The following is an 18,509-nucleotide window of genomic DNA, read 5'->3' on the forward strand; positions in this document are numbered from 1 at the left end:
CTGAAAAAGAGGCAACGTCGGTGGTTGGACGTGGTGAAGGATTATAATTGTGAGATACTTTACCACCCGGGGAAGGCCAACGTGGTGGCCGATGCGCTTAGCTGCAAGGCAGTACTGATTAGAGATATCTACATGAAGATGACAGTAGTGATCCCATTATTAGAGTAGATCTGAGAGGCCCACCAGGAGGCTATGAAGGAGGAACATCGAAAGACTAAGCGTATAGTGGGGCATGTTTCCTCCTTCGACTATGATAGTAGGGATTATTGACACTACACCGCAAAGTGTGGGTTCCATACCTCGGAGGCGTGTGCCAGGTTTTGATGGAGGAGGCGCACAAATCCCGATTCTCCATTCATCTCGGGGCGACGAAGATGTATAGGGATCTTCGTCTTGATTATTGGTGGTCCTGCATGAAGCGGGATGTAGCATGGTATGTGGAGCGGTGCTTAAACTGCAGGAAGGTCAAGGCCGAGCACCAGAGGCCACACGAAAAGATGCAACCATTGGATATTCCCATGTGGAAGTGGGAAGATATTACTACGGATTTCAACACCAAGCTTCCCAAGATCGAGCGGGGAATGGATTCCATATGGGTCATCGTGGATCGGTTGACCAAGAGTGCCCATTTTATACTGATCCAGGAGAGCACATCGGCCAAGAAGCTGGCCGATATCTATACTCGAGAGGTGGTGGCTCGACATGGGGTGCCGGTCTCCGTGATTTCTAATAGGGATGTTCGGTTCACTTCTAGGTTTTGGAAGAAATTCCACGACGAGTTGGGTACTAGTCTGCATTTCAGCACCGCTTTTCACCCACATGCGGATGGCCAGAGCGAGCGGACCATCCAGACTCTGGAAGATATGCTTAGGGCATGTGTGTTAGACTTTGGTGGTAGTTAGGATACTTATCTTCCATTGGTTGAGTTCTCCTACAACAACAGCTACCACGCGAGTATCAACCGTCTTCCCTTTGAGATGTTATACGGGAGGAAGTGCAGGACCCCGATATGTTGGGGTGAGGTTGGCTAGAGGGTCATGGGGAGCACCGAAGTGGTGCTCAAGACGACAAAAAGGATTCAGCAGGTCAGGAGCAGACTTCAGACTGCACAGAGTCGGTAGAAAAGCTATGCCGACAAGCGTCATTCAGACCTGGAGTTCCAGGTCGGGGATATGGTTCTCTTGAAGGTGTCGCCTTGGAAAGGCGTCATCTGATTCAGGAAGCGGGGCAAGTTGGGCCCCAAGTATATTGGACCTTTCAAGGTCATAGCCCGGGTGGGCAAGGTGGTGTACCGGCTGGACCTGCCAGGCGAATTTAGTCAGATTCATAGAACCTTCTACGTCTCCCAACTTTGGAAATGCCTGGTGGACGACTCGGAAGTGGTGCCACTAGAGGATATTCAGGTTAGCGACAACCTGAACTACATTGAGTGACCTGTGGTGATCCTCGACCGGAAGTCGAAGGATCTAAGGAACAAGAAGGTCGAGCTGGTGAAGGTGCAATGGCAGCATCGGAAAGGATCGGAATGGACGTGGGAGCCGGTAGACGAGATGATGGAGCATTATTTAGAACTCTTTCAGGATCGAATAGCAGACTTCGAGGACGAAGTCTAAAATAAGTGGGGGAGACTTTTAGCACCTGGTTCCTGATATGTATTTTATTCTAGTACTTTTCATTTTGGCCTTAGACTCGGCGAGTTGAGGTCCAACTCGTCGAGTCGATGCGTATTGGACGCAGAAGTTTAATGACCTAATCGATGAGCATGCGTCCGGATTCGACGAGTAGGCTTTGTTCGGACAAAACACTAGATGAGGGTTTGCACCCTATTTAAACCACTTATTAAGCCCCCCTTTTGTCCCCAATGCTTCCAGAACTCCCCATAGCAAACCCTAGCCGTTTTTTAGAAGAGCTAAGGCATTTTTGGTGGATCTTGCTAGTTGTGACCATAAGGTGGAAGATGAAAGACTTGAGGAAACAAGTGGAGACTATGGGAACCCAAATTTGTGCATCTTCCATAGTCCATTGGAGGTATAAAGCTGTTACCTTGCTCTTTTATTTGATAGATCCCTTTTTGGGGAGATTTAGGGCTTTTATAAGCCATTTTTGGTGACCAACCATGATTGCAAACATGTTTGGGGGTTAAGGCTTCATAATCAGGTCATTAAGGGAGTCACAAGGTAGTTGGGGGATGCTTTTGCACCTATGTAAGTTCCCATGCATCATAAGATGTTATTTTATGTCCTTTTGAGCTCAAAGTCCCATGCATGCACGTAACGTTTGTAACTTTACGTGCTAGAACGATTGAAGGAGCTTAGATCTATCTTTTGGTCGAGAGTTGTACGCTGGAAATCGAGAAATGAGACTTGGGCATGCTCGACTCGACGAGTCATTCTTGGGACTCAGTGAGTTCGAAGCAAAACTCCCCTTTGCTGTTAGGGTTTGAAGGAACCTAGTCGAGCGTTAGAAGGTTTTCTAGAAGGCCCAAGGGAGTGACCCAACACATTGGACTTAGCCTTAAACCTGAAGTTCATGGGACTCGACGAGTGCAAGAACAGACTCGGCGAGTCCAAGGCAATCTCTTTATAGTTGAAGATGAACTCGACGAGTTATTCATACAACTCGGCGAGTCAAGGACATGATTTGTTTATCAGATGAAGGTAAGCTCAACGAGTTGTTAATACAACTCGGCGAGTCGGATGAAGGTTCATTCGATGTTCATATAGAAGGGGAACTCGTTGAGTCGTTGCTAAACTCGACGAGTAGAGTCGTAGATAAGGACGGGTAATGAGTTAGGGACTCGACGAGTTGGCGGCCCAACTCGGTGAGATGGGTCAACTGGAAGTTGAATTTGATTTGGACTTGGTTAGGGGTAAAATAGTCATTTTACCTTAAGAGTAGATATCAGGTTCTAACTGAGTGTTTTGTGGGATTATAGCCGGAGGGTTATCGGAGCAGCAGTCAGACAGTTGTCGAGCAATTTTCTAGCAGTCAGCCTTATGAGGTGAGTTACCTTCCAGTAGCGGTGGGTCTACAACCATAATGTCGGCCCACTAATAGGAGTTGTATGTGAGATGATTGTCTTTGTGATATTCATCTAGGCTTGCTGCTACCTGTTATGTTTTATATGCTAGCATATTACGATATTATGTGACAGTAGTAGGGGGTGAAATAGTCCCCGGTTTCCGGTCGAAAGGACCGAAGGGGAGGCCAGCACCCAGATATGCTAGGCAGTATCCGATCGATAGGACCGAAGGGGAGGCCAGCACCCAGATATGCTAGGCATTATCCGGTGGACAGGACCGAAGGGGTAGGTCGGGCACCCATATATACCTGACAGTATATGCACGTTATGTGATTTTATGGTATGTGGTACGGTGGGGGAACTCATTAAGCTTTGTGCTTACAGTTTTCAGTTTTGTTTCGGGTACCTCTTCAACAAAGGGGAAGGAGTCGGTGCGGTAGCTGCACATCATACACACACCTCAGATTCCACACTATAAGATTCCTTGAGATTGTACTCTGACATTATCACTATTTATGATTTGGATTTCATACATTATGCATAGTTTTATGAGATGTAATGATTCGACAATGTTTTCCTACGAATGTTTTAATTAAAGTAATTTATAAAAATGAAATTTTTGGTCGTGAAAATTTGGTTGTTACATTGAATGTAGTAAATACAAAAAATGAATTTCCTTTTTATCCATGGCAGGTCCATTTCATAACCTAATACCCTAATAGGCCATTATTGCAAAATCGCAAGTCATAACCAATATGATTTTTCCTTAGCTTAATTATTCCTTAGCCCCTTTATGGGCTATTTGTTTACCACTTAATGCCTCTTAAAAGTGGCTATGCCTGAATCTTAAGGATTCAGATTGTTTGTTTAGCTCTTAAAAACGATCTGAAAATTAAAAATGCATCTAATTCGGTAAGATCTAAAAGGGCATCTGAAAAAAAGACATGCTTATCCTCGTGCCCTCCCACACTCGTTCATCTCTTCCTCTCCTCCCACAATTGCCTCTATTTCTGACGCCAATCACAACCCTTTCCGGCTGTCGCTATCCTCTAACACCTCCTCGCATTGTCGATCCCATACTGCATCGTCTCCCCCATTGTCCTCAGATCTCCTTTATTGTTCAGGTACGAAATTGATGCCTCCCCTTTTTGCGTTTAGTTCTTTCCTGTTCCTTGAATCCGATCGACACCCACCCCATCATTCTCTCTCTAAAATTGGAGAGAATTCACGGATCGAGTTATGCAGAATCTTAAGTATGTTTGCTTGAATCGAAGGTAATTTGATTGATTTCTCTGTGTTATAGATACTGCAACCTTTGTGTATCTGTGATTTGCAACTTGTAGCGCAAATTTTGTGAATTTCTTCCTCCTTTCATCTTTGTGTTTATTTGTTGAATCGAGGTTTGGCACTTGTAACTGGAGCACTCGTTCATCTCTGTGTTTATTTGTTGAACAATATTGTTGAAAATGTGCTCTTTGTTCTAATTTTTCTTTTTTGTTGACATATGTGTATGTATAGCTGAAATCTATTGTTGAATCTTGCTGATTTATGCTGAAATATGATTCTTGATCTTGCTGAATTATGTGTTTATTTGCTGAGAATGTGTTTGTAGTTCTTTATTGTGCCGAATTTTGTTATGTGATCGAATCATTTTTGAATTCATTTGCTAAAATGGAATTATGAAATTGAAATATTTATGGCTTTATAGCTGAAATTGAGTTCATTTGTTATGGGTTGTTTGTTCATGTGAGCTTTTTTTTTTTTTTTTTTTTTTTTTTTTTTTTTTTTGGAAAAAATTTGGGTTATGATTAATGGTTAAGATGATGGTTTAAGATCATGTTTCCAGTTTGACGGATTTCATCACATATGTTTTTAAGATGTGGTTTCACTGGTTACAAAGATGTGGTTTCACTGGTTACAAAAATGGGAGAAAGGAAGAGAACATATTTTCCTAATATTAGAATTGAAAGGGATAATGAGAATGAATTGCCGTTGGAATAGAATTCCACTTGTAGAGATTTTCTGTTTGTATGTAATTAGATTCATGGCTAGATAAAATTATAATTCCACTTGTAGAGATTTTCTGTTTGTATGTAATTAGATTCATGGCTAGATAAAATTATAGATTTGTACATAAATTAATAATTAATTATTCATACATTTAAGTTTATTTGAATTGATGTTTAATTTTGATTTATTTAATTTGGATTTTTTCCCTACATAATTATTTAAGAAGTTGATTTGGTTATTTTATAAACAAAAATATTAAATTTAGCAAAAATAATACAAAAGGGCAAAACGATCATTTTTATAATTCAATACTTCCAACTAAATAACAATTCAAAATTTAGATCTTAAATATTCAAACCCTCTCTTAAATATTCTGACTCTTAAATATTCAGACAAGGCGGTGATTCCCACCTACCATATCATATGTAAAAAAATCATAATTTGTAGTTTTCTCACTTTCAAAGATATCAAACATTACAAAACAATACATATCTAATATACATAGCACATTCACTGATTTCATAGATTCTTGAAACCAAGTTTTGTCAAAGACCTGTTATCGGATACGAGGCTCCATATGTGCATTTAGAAAGGGGTAATGGTAAGTCGACCATAACAAAATGATACAAAACCATGTAGGCATAAAACATAACTACACGCATTATACATAATCATACAATATAGTATATAATGGTATCGAACTATCTAACGATCTCGATATATAATGTAATCGTACGACATGGTGCAAAATAAAAACAACACAAAAGATATACAGTTTCTAACAAACCAACCATCATTTGAAAGTCAAGAAAATTTAGTCCTATAACTTTAACCACAACTACTTTTGATTTTTGAACATACCTCAGTGACAAACCGACTCCGAGTCCCCAACCTCTTCGGTAGTAACGCTAGTATCCTCATCCCTCGTTACACTCATACTTGTTGCATCCGATTCGCCCAAAAGCATAGCCTTCCTCTTGCTTCTACTTTGTCTCCATCGTCTAAGCGTCTCCGAAGTCGGCCCATCTTTCCCACCCACCATCTCCTCCGCAGGAACATCAGAAAGCGCCGGTCTTTCTTCCCCAGAAACCACCGTCATGGCCATGGCGGGGAACATAATCGATCTAAACCCACAAATCAGAACTACAAGAAGCATAAGGTAAACATATAAAGATGTCCATACGTAAAACGTCCATTTCCATTTTCGAACCAATTCTTTCTTCCATGGTAGCTCCGAGGTCACGATTACTTTTGCTTCGTATAGCTGCGGAAGGAAGGGTGTTCCTGCCCTAGGGATTAAAGAAAGTCTCATGGATCGTGTTCGTGGGTAGTAGTGTTCCTTGTATCTTAGAAGCTGTAGATTTACTGTTTGGACTTCGTGTGTGATCCCTAACAATAATGGAACTCCCATTAAGAATGTTTGCATCAGCCGAAGTGGTCGACTTCGAAACCGTAGCATGCACGGCCGGCTTGCGGTTGTTATGACTTCTCCGGTCATCGTCAACGCCTCTGCAACTACCTAAGGATCGAAAAAACAGAACAAATTAGAATCTGGAATAGAACTCTTTATGGCAACAGAAGTGTTATCGATGGTGGATGCCTGAAAATTTCCGATTTCTCGATTATAATCCGATTCCGGCATCACGAAAGTCAAACGGACGTTACAGAAGTGACCAACGGGTATATTCTTTACTGTTTTACCAGGTGCATCAAACCCGAGATCCAAAATTGCATAAGGATGAACGTCTGTGTAGTCGAAGTACAAGTTCTCTTTGATGTAAACAGGTTCTTCCACCCATAAGTTAACCAGAGCCACCCCCACAACTACCGATACCACCATCACTGTAATTAGAACCCAGCAGACGTAAGCAGCTCCGAGAAAACCTAACAGTGCTTTTTTCAAAAGGATAATGCTTCCTTGCACAGGGCTGGATGGGGCGTCGATGGGTTCTTTGGTGGAGTCGATGCGGCGGAAGGTGGAGGCGAGGGAGAAGATAGAAAGGAAAGGGGATAAGAGAGAGAGAAGACAATCGGATAGGAAGTCTGATTGTAGGGATAAGAGTTTGATGAACCAGAAGTTTGTATGGTGGTGATGGCGATGTTGCTCCGGTGGCTCCATTAAGCTGTTCGAGAACGGTGGCGGTGGTCAATTCAACTTGATAAAGGATGGAGAAGAAAACGTCGGGATGATATATATGGACTGGTGGCATGATTTCTCTGTAACGATGGACACGTGTTTTATTTGCTTCATTTTAATTATTTAAATAATTTTAGATTTTAACGTACAATTTTTCCTTTTCTTCACAAAATTATTAACAAAATTAAATATCCTTTTTATTCATAAACATCCTTCTATCAAATTAACTATTTTTAGTATATTTAAATATCATTAAATATGTCATCATTTAATTAAATAGAAAGATTTGCAGGAACAAAATGTAGAAGAATATTTAATTTCTTTATTTTTTAATGGGGTTGATACTTATAAAAACTTTATTAATTATTCATATATGTTTGATAAACTAGCTCAAAGTTATAAATTACATCAGGTAACAAATCCTACTGTTGTATGCTGTAAAGAAGCTCCTATCAAAGTTCTAGGAATCATATGGAGGGCAACTATGGGTCGCATCCCCACAACAATGGCTTTGGCGCGTCGCGGAATCACCATCTCTTCCTCGGCATGTGGTTCATGTGTCGGATCAGATGAACATGCGGACCACCTGTTAGTTAGTTGTCCATTTACAGCCTCTGTCGGAGAAAAGATACTTAGTTGGTGTGGAGTAACTTCCCTCTCTTTTAATGGTGTTTGTGATTTCTTCCTATTTGCTACCACATGGGGCATGTCCGAAGAAACGAAGGAGATTTATTGTCATATGTTATGGCCTACTACGGGGGATATGGAAATTCAGGAACGACATAATTTTCCAAGGAAAGGTCACAACTCCTAGCAGGGGAGCTGAACTAATAAAATTATTTACGTTCGTATGGATGAAATTTACAAGCCCTGGTGGTTTTTGTAACTAGGATGAGTGGAATACATCTCCCTTCTCTTTTTTGTAATGTCCCTTAATTTTTTCTGTCTGTTTCCTTTTTGCCCCTGCCTTGTCACTTGCTAGGTTGGGGTATCTTTATAATATATGACCATTTTCTAAAAAAAAATGGAAGATATACGAACTTTTATTTATGGAGAGGTGTTCGATAAAAATATTCGTTAGCTTTTAAATATATCAAATCCAAATAAAAACTAAAAGTTAAAAGCCGTGAAAAAAATAAAAACTCTCTAAAGTTTTCTTTAATTTTAAGGTTTTCTTTTTTCTAGTTTAATAACCTCTAGTTATCGAATGAAGCTTTAATTTTAAGGTTTTCTTTTTTCTAGTTTAATAACCTCAAAACACTCAAAAAGCTTCGTTATGTTAAACACACTTCAGTAACAATATAATGGGCCAAAATAGTACATAATAACTTTTTAGCTAACCATAAACTTTGTAATAAAAAAGGTTTGTTAAAAATATAACCCATAAACCATCACATGTAACATGCACAAAAACCATCCCTACAAAACTTCTGACGTTTCTAACAAATATTTTGTTCTTATATTATATACAAATAAAAGAGATTTTTGTATAAATCAAAATCCAAACCTCCCCTGAATACTTCCCGGGCAGCCAATATATTCCCAATTTTCACGCTAACTGACACTCGATTCTCTCTCTCTGATGCTTATTAAGATCTGATCAATCAGAAGATCAATTTTAATCCAAGTCGCCGACTTTAATTTTAGCTTAAATCACAAGTTTTTATCGATAATCTGTTTAGATTTGCAACACAGTTGCAGTCAATTCTGTATTATCAAATCATGCTCATGCCCATGCTCTGTTGTTTCGATTAGGGTTTTTCAGTTTCAAGGAAAATGTCGGAGAAGGAAGACAACGGAGGTGATTGCGGTGAAGATGACGATGAGTGGAGAGATCTGATCGCGACTCCTAACCGTTTAATTTCCGACGACTTTTTTGTTTTGAAGTCTGAACAATTAGATGATCGTGAGGAAGATATCGGAAAAGGTAACGATGGAATTAGTTCCGAGGATAGAGATAGAGTTCGGGGTAGAAGAGTTAGTATTGCAGAACGAAGGGCTGCAATGCGTGGTAATTCTGATACCAATGCTTCAAGTATCAGAGTTTCAGTCTCTTCTTCACGAGTTACTGCTTGGCCTCCGATTCTTACAATACCTTGTGGTATTAGTCCCACTTCATTGCTCGATTCTCCAGTTTTGCTCCCTAATTCTCAGGTAATGTAAAGCAATTTTCCAATTTAAACTGATTAAATCATGATTTTGATGTTTACTATTGTGTGTTTTTTCATTTCATAGGTGTCGCCTACTACTGGATCCTTTCAATATCCTCCTCTGAGTCAAGAAGAAATTTTAGGCATGAAATCAGAACTTGACGACATGAACTGTGACACTAGCTCTTTTATATACCAGACTGATGGTGGTTCACTATCATGGCCAAGCTTTTCACAAGTACAAAATCAGGTGAACATTATGTATGTAACCCTCTTTTCATGTTTATCGTAATTCTTTTGACCCGATTTCTAAATGATTTGGAGCTAACATTACCATGCACAGCCGCCATTGATGTGTGAACATCCAGGGGCATTAATGGAAGAAACAGTCACAAAAAGGTCTTCCGATGGGTTTAAAGTTCCAAAAAGTACAATTGGTGGCGTAAAACAAGATGATGATTCAAAACGACATATGGATGGATACGCAAAAGAAACGAGCTTTTCTAGCATGAGGAACTCAGAAGATGGATATAATTGGAGAAAATATGGACAGAAGCAAGTAAAAGGCAGTGAATACCCTCGAAGCTACTACAAATGCACACATCCAAATTGTCAAGTCAAGAAAAAAGTGGAACGTTCCCATGATGGGCATATTACTGAAATCATATACAAAGGCGCTCATAATCATCAAATCCAAGGTCATCGCAGCAACATTAATGGATCTCCAGACGCTAATGGATCCTACGTCAAGATCGAAGAAAGGGATAACATTTCGATTCGTCCAGAATGGAACACAGATCGTATGGATCGCTCATCTTCAACCTCAGTTGGCATCGATAATCCTGACCTAATTTCACCACCGAAAGGAAAATCCGTTGGAATTATCGAATCAAACCCTAATTACGATTACAAGGAAGAAGATGGGATGAACATAGGTACACATTCACCAGGAGAAGGAGACGACGCCGATGACGATAAATCCGAATTGAAAAGGAGGTGCGTTGATGCACTCTCTCAGTAGGTAGTAATCCTTTTGTTCATACATGAAAATTTTCGCAAATCGATCTCCTGATGAACGTCATTTCAGGAAGAAAGGGAATTACTTGCTGGAAACAAGTTTGGTAACCAGAGCTATGCGTGAACCAAGAGTAGTCGTTCAAATCGAGAGTGAAGTTGATATTCTTGACGATGGTTATCGCTGGAGAAAGTATGGTCAAAAAGTCGTCAAAGGAAACCCAAACCCTAGGTAATTAATTAACGGCATCATCTTTTGAAAAAAAAAAAACCATGTAATTTTAACTAATACAAATATTTTAAAAAAGATGTTTAAATGGTAAAATAAAATGTTTTTTTAACCAACTCCATAATTGACTTTAAAATTTCAAAATTACATTTATTCAGTTAAGCAACATAGTTACCGTTTCTTGTAGGAGTTACTACAAATGTACGAGTAACGGATGCCCGGTGAGAAAACACGTGGAAAGAGCTTCTGACGATTTAAAATCAGTACTGACCACGTACGAGGGAAAACACAACCATGAAGTGCCAGTAGCTAGAAATAGTAGCCATGCTACTATGGACGTGGGGACCACCTCAAATGCTCCGCCTATACCATTATCTAGAATTCCTACCATCCCCAACTCCGAACCACAAGTGCAAGATCTTCCTCTTCGTTTTGATCGAAAAATTTCCAACGGATATATTCCGTCAAATTTCGTTGCTAATTTTGACACTAAACCTACGAAATTTGAATCTTCATCTATGTATCAGGAATATATTCCTTACCAAAATCCAATAACTTTCAATTCAGTTTTACCCGATTTTCCTATTTCGTTACCGATGAGTATGCCAATGGCTCATAATTTTGGTTATAATAATAATGGAAAACGTGGACGAGAGTCTTTTATAGGAGGACAAATGCAACATTTGAGGGACAATAATGGTAGATTCCTTAGACCCAAACTGGAGCAGGATGATGGTTTTTATGACACTTTTATGTGTGCACCGGATCATGTAAACGATGCTCCTTCGAGATATTGTCGCGTGATTCCTAATTTTCCTTCATAAGTTAGAAACAAAATTTTGAAAAAGAATTCTTTTATAGTTAGAGTAGGACATAGTTTCCTGCTTAATAGGTTTGTTATTTGTTGAAGTGAAGGAATTATTAACCCCTTCGTATCCATAAAATCTCTTTTTGTGCAATTTGCACAAGATTTAGTTGTTTATTTCCATTGAATTTAATCAAAATAGCAATTCTTTGAAAATGATGGTTTTTACTTTGTAGTTGAATCGTGCATTGCATTTTATTAAGGATAATAGGCGTTAATGTTGTGGATTCTGTCATGAACTAATTTAGTTGGTTTGTTGAATACACCGTTGTGTGTTGGAGGACTAGTCGTTAGGGTTTATGATTTCAAATTTCAATAGTAGTTTTGGCTTCATTTTAATTTTGTCAAAGTTCCTTTATAACTATTCAAAATAATAGATAGATGTGTCAATAATTTTATGTTATTTTGTATGATTAAATAATAATTGGATGATCGATTTGATTTTAATTGAATATTCACATTTTGGAGCTGATTAACTCCAATGATAATAGGATACACAATATTGGTCGGTCGGTTTTAGTCGGATTGACGAGTTTTAATAACAAACACAAATACCATGTTTTTGTTCGTTCTAATTACGTTTTTAGGTTGTTGATGTTCCTAGGTAGATGATCGGTGAGTTTTGTATCACTTTAATTAGCTATTATTTTACCAAAAAAAAAAAAATCCTATTCAACTTGGGAATCAGTGTCGGTGATAGGGGCGGGGGAAGAAGAAGGACCTCTGCATAGTGCCTTTTATTTTCTGAGGCCCAAATTTTTTTACTTATATTTTATGCAATAGAAAATTAAATCAGATTTAGGCCCATCTTTCACTAGAAGTCCAACTCCAGCGATCCACAGAGGCAGAATGTTGTCCGGTTTTATGTGATCGTGAGCGTGAGCGAACAACAGCGTGCAGAGAGCGTGCGGAAGGGACATATGAGTTTTCTGCGATTATAGAGTATTCTTTATGCATTCAGATTTCAGAAATCAAAAGGGCAACATCGGTATTTTCAATTTATCAATCGCTATTTTTTTATTTTTTTATTTTTTGTTCCGGAATCCACTTCCAATCGATCATTCTTTAAGTTTTGTCATTGCACACTTTTCAGAAACAACTTATCAAAATTAGTGAATTACTTAATAATACTTATGATTAATTGGATGTGAATGTTACGAGATTATATATTATCAAAAATCGGGGCTCAAAATGTTATCATTGACCATCTACACAAAATTCATTATAATGCATAGTCCTTAAGATTTTGATATGTGATGGAAACCTGTGAGGGACTAACTATCAGATACCCTTTCTCATGCTATACACCTCAACTTTGTAATCAACAATTTCTGTACCAATATCGATTTCAAGTGTTGGATATAGAGACAAGGGTGGTTGGGGATCTCTTGTAAACTTAACAACTTTGTAGTCATATGATTTGGGATCAAATCCAAACCAAGGAGGAATTCTGTTGTAGTCAATATCATGGGAGGGAAATAAACTAGGCGGGAGAGTTAACACGAAGGATTCCATATGTAAAAACACTTATCAAATTAATAATGAACTTGAATGTTTTCTACTTTTTTTTGAATGTTGAACAGTTAAACTAATGAACGTGAAATTGAATCACATAATCAGATTAGTAAGATTATAATTTATCAAAAACTGAATGTTGAAATAAGAAATAAGATTATGATAATTGAGAAATTAGAATATGTTAATGTATGTTGAAAGCAGAAATCATATTATGAGAAATTAGAATAAGTTAAGTGTTAACTGTTTATCGGAAATTGAAATTAGATTATGAGATTATCAATTATGTTTATCGGTTGATGTAACTTGAATGTTGAAAGTTGAAAGTTTGAAACTATTGAACTTGTAGTGATGAAGTCTAAACAACCATCCGACTTTTAAAAACGTAAAAAGAGAAAATTTGATGAAGAAAAGATAAAGGCTGACGTTGGTTCTCTAGATAAGTTTATCCATAGAAAATCTATTGACGAGCATGTTGAAGAGCACATTGAAGACCATGTTGAAAAGCAAGAGCATGTAGAAGTAGTAGTAGAAGAGGCAGAAGAGGTAGAACCTGTTAAAGAGCTTATTAATATATGTGATTCAAGAAGGTGGGAAAACTTAATTATGAGGAGATAAAACTTTTGGTCGAGAGAGGTCCTAAAAGAAATACTAGAATTTTGTATGGTCCTTACGATAAAAATGGTAGATGATTTTCTGCAACATTATATACAAGAACTTTATCAAATTTGGAGAAGTGTGATAGAGAGTGGCTAGTATATTCGAAAGAGCTTGACAAAGTATTTTGTTTCTGTTGTAAAGTGTTTAGAAAAGAGATTTCTAAAGGTAAATTGGGTGATGAATGTCACACCCCCGAACCAGACGGCGGAAACGTCTGGGGGCTGTTGTGACTCAATTGAATACCATCACAATGAATATACATGAAACATAACATTATACATCACCAATCATTGGAATGATACAACTGGCAGCGTTTACATCAATTACATTGTTTCAAAATATTACATTCCAAAATACATGGTTCATTGTTACTTAAACAACCGCAAAACAATCATAGAGTACAGTCCTTTCTTCACTTATCTGTTACCTGAGAATACAAGTATTTTGAAAAACGTCAACATGTGAAATGTTGGTGAGTTCATAAGTAATGTTTGAAATCCAATGTTTGTAATGTTTTGAAAAACCACCAGAAAATCCGATATTTTCTGAAAATAGAATAGCGTAAAAATATGTGAAGATCCGTGAGTATGCTTGTTTGAATTCTATAGATGTAAGCGTAAGAGTTGTGAAATTCGACATGTAGTTCATAAGTGTACTTGTTGAAAACCCTAGGAAAACCCGACGTTTTCCTATCACTTTGCTTTACTTAGTTTGTGTACTGTTATTTCGTTACGTTAGAGGTGTTCGTTGAGCTCCGGAGGCATTGAGTATACAGAGGGTGGTGAATTGTTGTAACGTACGTTAATGAAAACGTCCAGTTGACAACCGTGCTAGCGATCCCTTAGGCGTCACTCGCAGTTATTCACGCAACTCAATCCTCCAGGACTTGTGTAGTCCCACGACCGAGGAGAAAAAGTGAAGGTGCGTAACCCTCGGTATTTCCCTACGTCGTTCAAGACCATTGCAATTGCGAAGGGCTCGGAGCCCAACCCGCAATCGTGAGTTCCCGACTTTACTAGCAGCACTGAAGGACCCTTGGGGACCAGCAGCATGTTTGCCATTGAAAGTCCTTTTACACGCGGTCGAGTCGTATTAGACCCAACTACATGTAAGCAAGTGTCCTTTGGGCCGAAAGATCATGTTATCGGGCTAGCTAGGCTCGACAAGCATGATTTGCAACTTTTGGGCCTAAGGAGTGCACGTCGACGTATTGAGTAATTCCACGAGAGTAAAGAGTTCCAAGAGTTCCATATGTGTATTGAGCGTTGTAGTGTTAGTAGTTTTGGATTTGTTATTGATTCGAGACCGAATCAATTCGTTTGGTAACGATTGTTGGTGATATTGTGTATTTTAATCCATCGAGAGTCGTAGTGTCAATCTTTGTTCACAACGAGTGTATTGAATTATCATTGAAAATTTTCTGTTTACAACCCCTCTTTATTTTGTAAACTTACTTTTTCACCCCTTTAGGTAAAATAATTTCCGGTTTAGTCCTTAAACCATTTTTCTTGACATTTAACACCAAAAAAAATTTTGAAATTAATATTTTTCAGCATATTTTTCATTGAAAACAGTTTAAGTCCCTGAAATTGTAGTTTTCTCGGTTGTAACCCCTCTTTTTCGCAATCTTTACATTTTTGGCCCAAATTGGAAATTTTTTGCAACTTTGGTCCTTTTTAAATTTGAAAAGCATTTTAAACCTTTGAAAAGTACTTGTGACACTAGTGGTCCATTGTTTTACAGAAAAACACAGTTTTTGTAGCACCTGGTTTCCGGTATGTGAATTTTATTTGAGCATTGCCCTATTTTAGCCTTGGACTCGGCGAGTCATAAGGTCCGACTCGCCGAGTAGGGACGAGACTCAGGACACGTTTAAGTGGGCGACTCGGCGAGTCCATATCCTGGACTCGACGACTCACCGCTGCTGGATGAAACCCTAAGTTTCAAGGGTTTGCACCCTATTTAAACCCTCATTCCGCCCCAACTCGTCCCCATTCACTCCCAGGACTCCCCCAACATCGTTTTCCCTTAATTCCTTGAGAGATTGAAGTGTTCTTGGTGTGTTCTTGAAGGTTTTGAGGAGAAAGAGGAGTAGATCAAGAAGAGGAGAAGGAGATCAGCCATCTTTGTGTCATTTCAACATTTTCCTTGAGGTATATCTCGTTTTTCCCCTGTTTCTATGCTTAGGATTTCATTTGGGACACTCTTGAGCAATTCTTCAAGCTTGTTTGTGCTTAATGTTTCGTAATAAGTGGATTAACCTTTAGATCTAGGCAAGATTGAGCTCCAGGAGCTCAGATCTGTTAGCTTTATGGCCCCATGTGGCTTGTTCATCCTAGATCTACCCTTTTGAGGCATTTTGCACCCTAAAATCCACATTAGTGAATATCCACACGCAAAGTTGGAAACTTTACGTGTGATTTGCGTCCTAGAAGTCCAGATCTATGAATGGCATGGACTGAAATCGAGTAAATCGGTGTATTTGGTGGATGCATGGCGACGACTCGGCGAGTTGTATTGGCGACTCGGCGAGTCTGGTCGCGAGTCACCGATTTGGTCCCTTGATGATGTATCGAGTTGAGCCGTGAGTCACAGGGGGTGACTCGGTGAGTTGGGAGCTGAACTCACCCATGTTAGGACTCGGCCAGTCAATGCCCTGACTCGGCGAGTCCAAGGCAATCTTCATAGATCAAGAACAGACTCGGCGAGTTGTTCATACAACTCGGCGAGTCTTAGCATAAAGTGTTCTTCAGATGAAGATGAACTCGATAAGTTGTTCATACAACTCGGCGAGTAGGATGAAGGAGTTGAATGACAGCTAGAAGATGAACTCGTCGAGTCATAGCCCAACTCGACGAGTAGAACCAGGGACCCAGGACAATAGTTTGCTAGGGACTCGGCGAGTGGAGATCCACTCGGCGAGTCGGGTCAACTGAAAGTTGACTCTAGTTTTGGCTTAGAGCTAGACCGGGGGTAAAATGGTCATTTTACCTAAAGGACAGTTAGCAGTGTTTGATTGAGTATGTTGTGGGAATTGCAGCCGGAGGACTCCCGGAGCAGCAGCAGTCAGTTAGTTCCCGATCAGTTCAGCAGCTACTTTGAGGTGAGTTACCTTCCAGTAGTGGTGGGTCTAAGGCCACAATGCCGACCCACCAGTAGGAGACGTATGATAGATGATTGTCTTTGTGATATCATCTAGGTTTGCTATTACCTGTTATGTTATATGATCTCATGATACGTTATATGCGATAGTAGTAGAGTTCGGTTGTTAGGACCGCTGGGTAGTCAAACACCCCAGAATTATCTGACTGTATGTGATGGTATGCTTGTATGTTGGTCTGTTATGTTATGCGATAGAGGTGGCAAGAGGGGACCAGTCCCCGAGGATCGGTTGTTAGGACCGATGGGTAGTCAGCACCCCAAAATGGCTTGACATGGGTAGTCAGCACCCCAGAATGGCTTGACACGGGTAAGACGGCACCCCAGAATGGCCGCATGGGTAGGTCGGCACCCCAGAATGGCCGTACCGGGTAGTCAGGCACCCCAGAATAGCCTGGCAGTACGTATGTTATGTGTTTATGTGGTATGTGGTACGTTGGGGGAAACTCACTAAGCTTTGTGCTTACGTTTACAGCTTTGTTTTCAGGTACCTCTGCACCGAAGGGGAAGGAGCCGATGCGGTAGCGGCATGTCATACACACACTCTTCGGTTTCCGCATTTACGAGATTTACTGGGATTGTACTCTGATATTTTGATGGGATGTATGGTTTGACCTTTTGGAACATGGTTGCGATGTGTTATGGTGTGATCAAACAATGTTTTTATTTATTAATGTTTTCTAAAGTAATATTTTAAAATGAAATTTTCGGACGTAAAAATTGGGTCGTTACAGTTTTGGCCCTCCAAAACAGAAAATTTCGCATAATGGGCTCTATTGGGCTGAAATTGTCATTTTTAGCCCATTAAGCTTGAAATTTATGCTTTTAATCCTCCAAATAGTATATTTTCAGAAAATACATTATGGAAACTGTTTTGACTCATCTCACCCATCAGATTTCGAAATATTTCATTTTAGGCCCTTCAACTTTGTATTTTTAACATTTTGTGTCAAAAAAAATGAGTTTTTAGCCCAAAATAAGTGTTGTCAAGCCCTTTGGCTATTTTTCTTGGTATACTTTGCATGTAGTAGTATATTTTATGCTAGTATAAAATATATCTCGGTTTTTAGCAATTCATAACTAGATCTAGCATCAAAATCATACAAAACATACATATAAGCATAGAAATCAACCAAAACATACACATAATGATGGATCTACACCTTTGCTTGTATTCTCCACCACAAAAACTTATAAAAACCGAAAATAAGGGGGTATGAAGCTCACCTTGGGTGTTGATTCGGTTTTTGAAGAAAGGATGGAAGAAATGAAGTGATTTTTGGCCTTAGCACCCTTTTCTTGAAGATCTCGAGTTTGGTGACTTCTAAGGTGCATGATCACAAGTTGGAATAGATTTAGAAGAGATTTTTGATGAAATGAAGTAGCTAGATCATGGATTAGTCATCAACTTACCTTAGATGATGATTTTGGTGATGGATTCTCCTTGAAAGCTCCTTAAATCTCGAAATTATGGAGAAGGAATGAGAGAGTATCTTTGAGAGAAGAATGAGTGAATTTTGTGTGTGTGTTTGAATATGGCCGAGAGCAAGAGAGAGAGAGAGAAGAAGAGAGATGCATGATAGGATGGTGCATGGAAGTATGGGTCTCTTGCATGGAAGTCCTTTGGTTACTAGTGAGGTGGCAAGCAAATAGTCAACTCTTCCATTTCTTCTTGGACTTGGGCCTTGGGCCGAGAGTTTGGAAGGGAAAAGGAAAATTTTGGGCTTTTTGCCCCTAAGCCCAATATT

General features: G+C 39.2%; 2 protein-coding genes across 2 annotated transcripts; one reads left to right on the plus strand and one right to left on the minus strand.

The window, feature by feature from the left end:
• Window positions 1-5,722: 5,722 nt before the first annotated feature.
• On the minus strand, window positions 5,723-7,182 carry LOC145015773 (Putative adipose-regulatory protein (Seipin)). Its single transcript, XM_078974247.1, has 2 exons — window positions 6,633-7,182; window positions 5,723-6,551 (listed from the first exon to the last, which is right to left on the minus strand). Exons 1-2 carry the CDS (start codon window positions 7,149-7,151, stop codon window positions 5,895-5,897), a joined length of 1,176 nt encoding a protein of 391 aa, XP_078830373.1. The 5' UTR covers window positions 7,152-7,182; the 3' UTR covers window positions 5,723-5,894.
• A 1,466-nt stretch (window positions 7,183-8,648) lies between these two features.
• Window positions 8,649-11,544, plus strand: LOC145015772 (WRKY transcription factor SUSIBA2-like). The gene is made up of 5 exons (XM_078974246.1): window positions 8,649-9,323; window positions 9,405-9,569; window positions 9,663-10,315; window positions 10,407-10,565; window positions 10,750-11,544. Exons 1-5 carry the CDS (start codon window positions 8,946-8,948, stop codon window positions 11,384-11,386), a joined length of 1,992 nt encoding a protein of 663 aa, XP_078830372.1. The 5' UTR covers window positions 8,649-8,945; the 3' UTR covers window positions 11,387-11,544.
• Window positions 11,545-18,509: the final 6,965 nt, after the last annotated feature.

Source organism: Lactuca saligna, chromosome 9 (genome assembly GCF_052625555.1).
Source record: "Lactuca saligna cultivar CGN05327 chromosome 9, ASM5262555v1, whole genome shotgun sequence".
NCBI lineage: Eukaryota > Viridiplantae > Streptophyta > Magnoliopsida > Asterales > Asteraceae > Lactuca > Lactuca saligna.

Coding starts and splice junctions, on each gene's coding strand:
- LOC145015772 (XM_078974246.1), top strand. CDS start 8,946: ATGTCGGAGAAGGAAGACAACGGAGGTGATTGCGGTGAAGATGACGAT. Junction 9,570..9,662: donor TTTCACAAGTACAAAATCAG/GTGAACATTATG, acceptor TACCATGCACAG/CCGCCATTGATGTGTGAACA. Junction 10,316..10,406: donor AAATCCGAATTGAAAAGGAG/GTGCGTTGATGC, acceptor ACGTCATTTCAG/GAAGAAAGGGAATTACTTGC.
- LOC145015773 (XM_078974247.1), bottom strand. CDS start 7,151: ATGGAGCCACCGGAGCAACATCGCCATCACCACCATACAAACTTCTGG. Junction 6,552..6,632: donor GAGAAATCGGAAATTTTCAG/GCATCCACCATC, acceptor TTCGATCCTTAG/GTAGTTGCAGAGGCGTTGAC.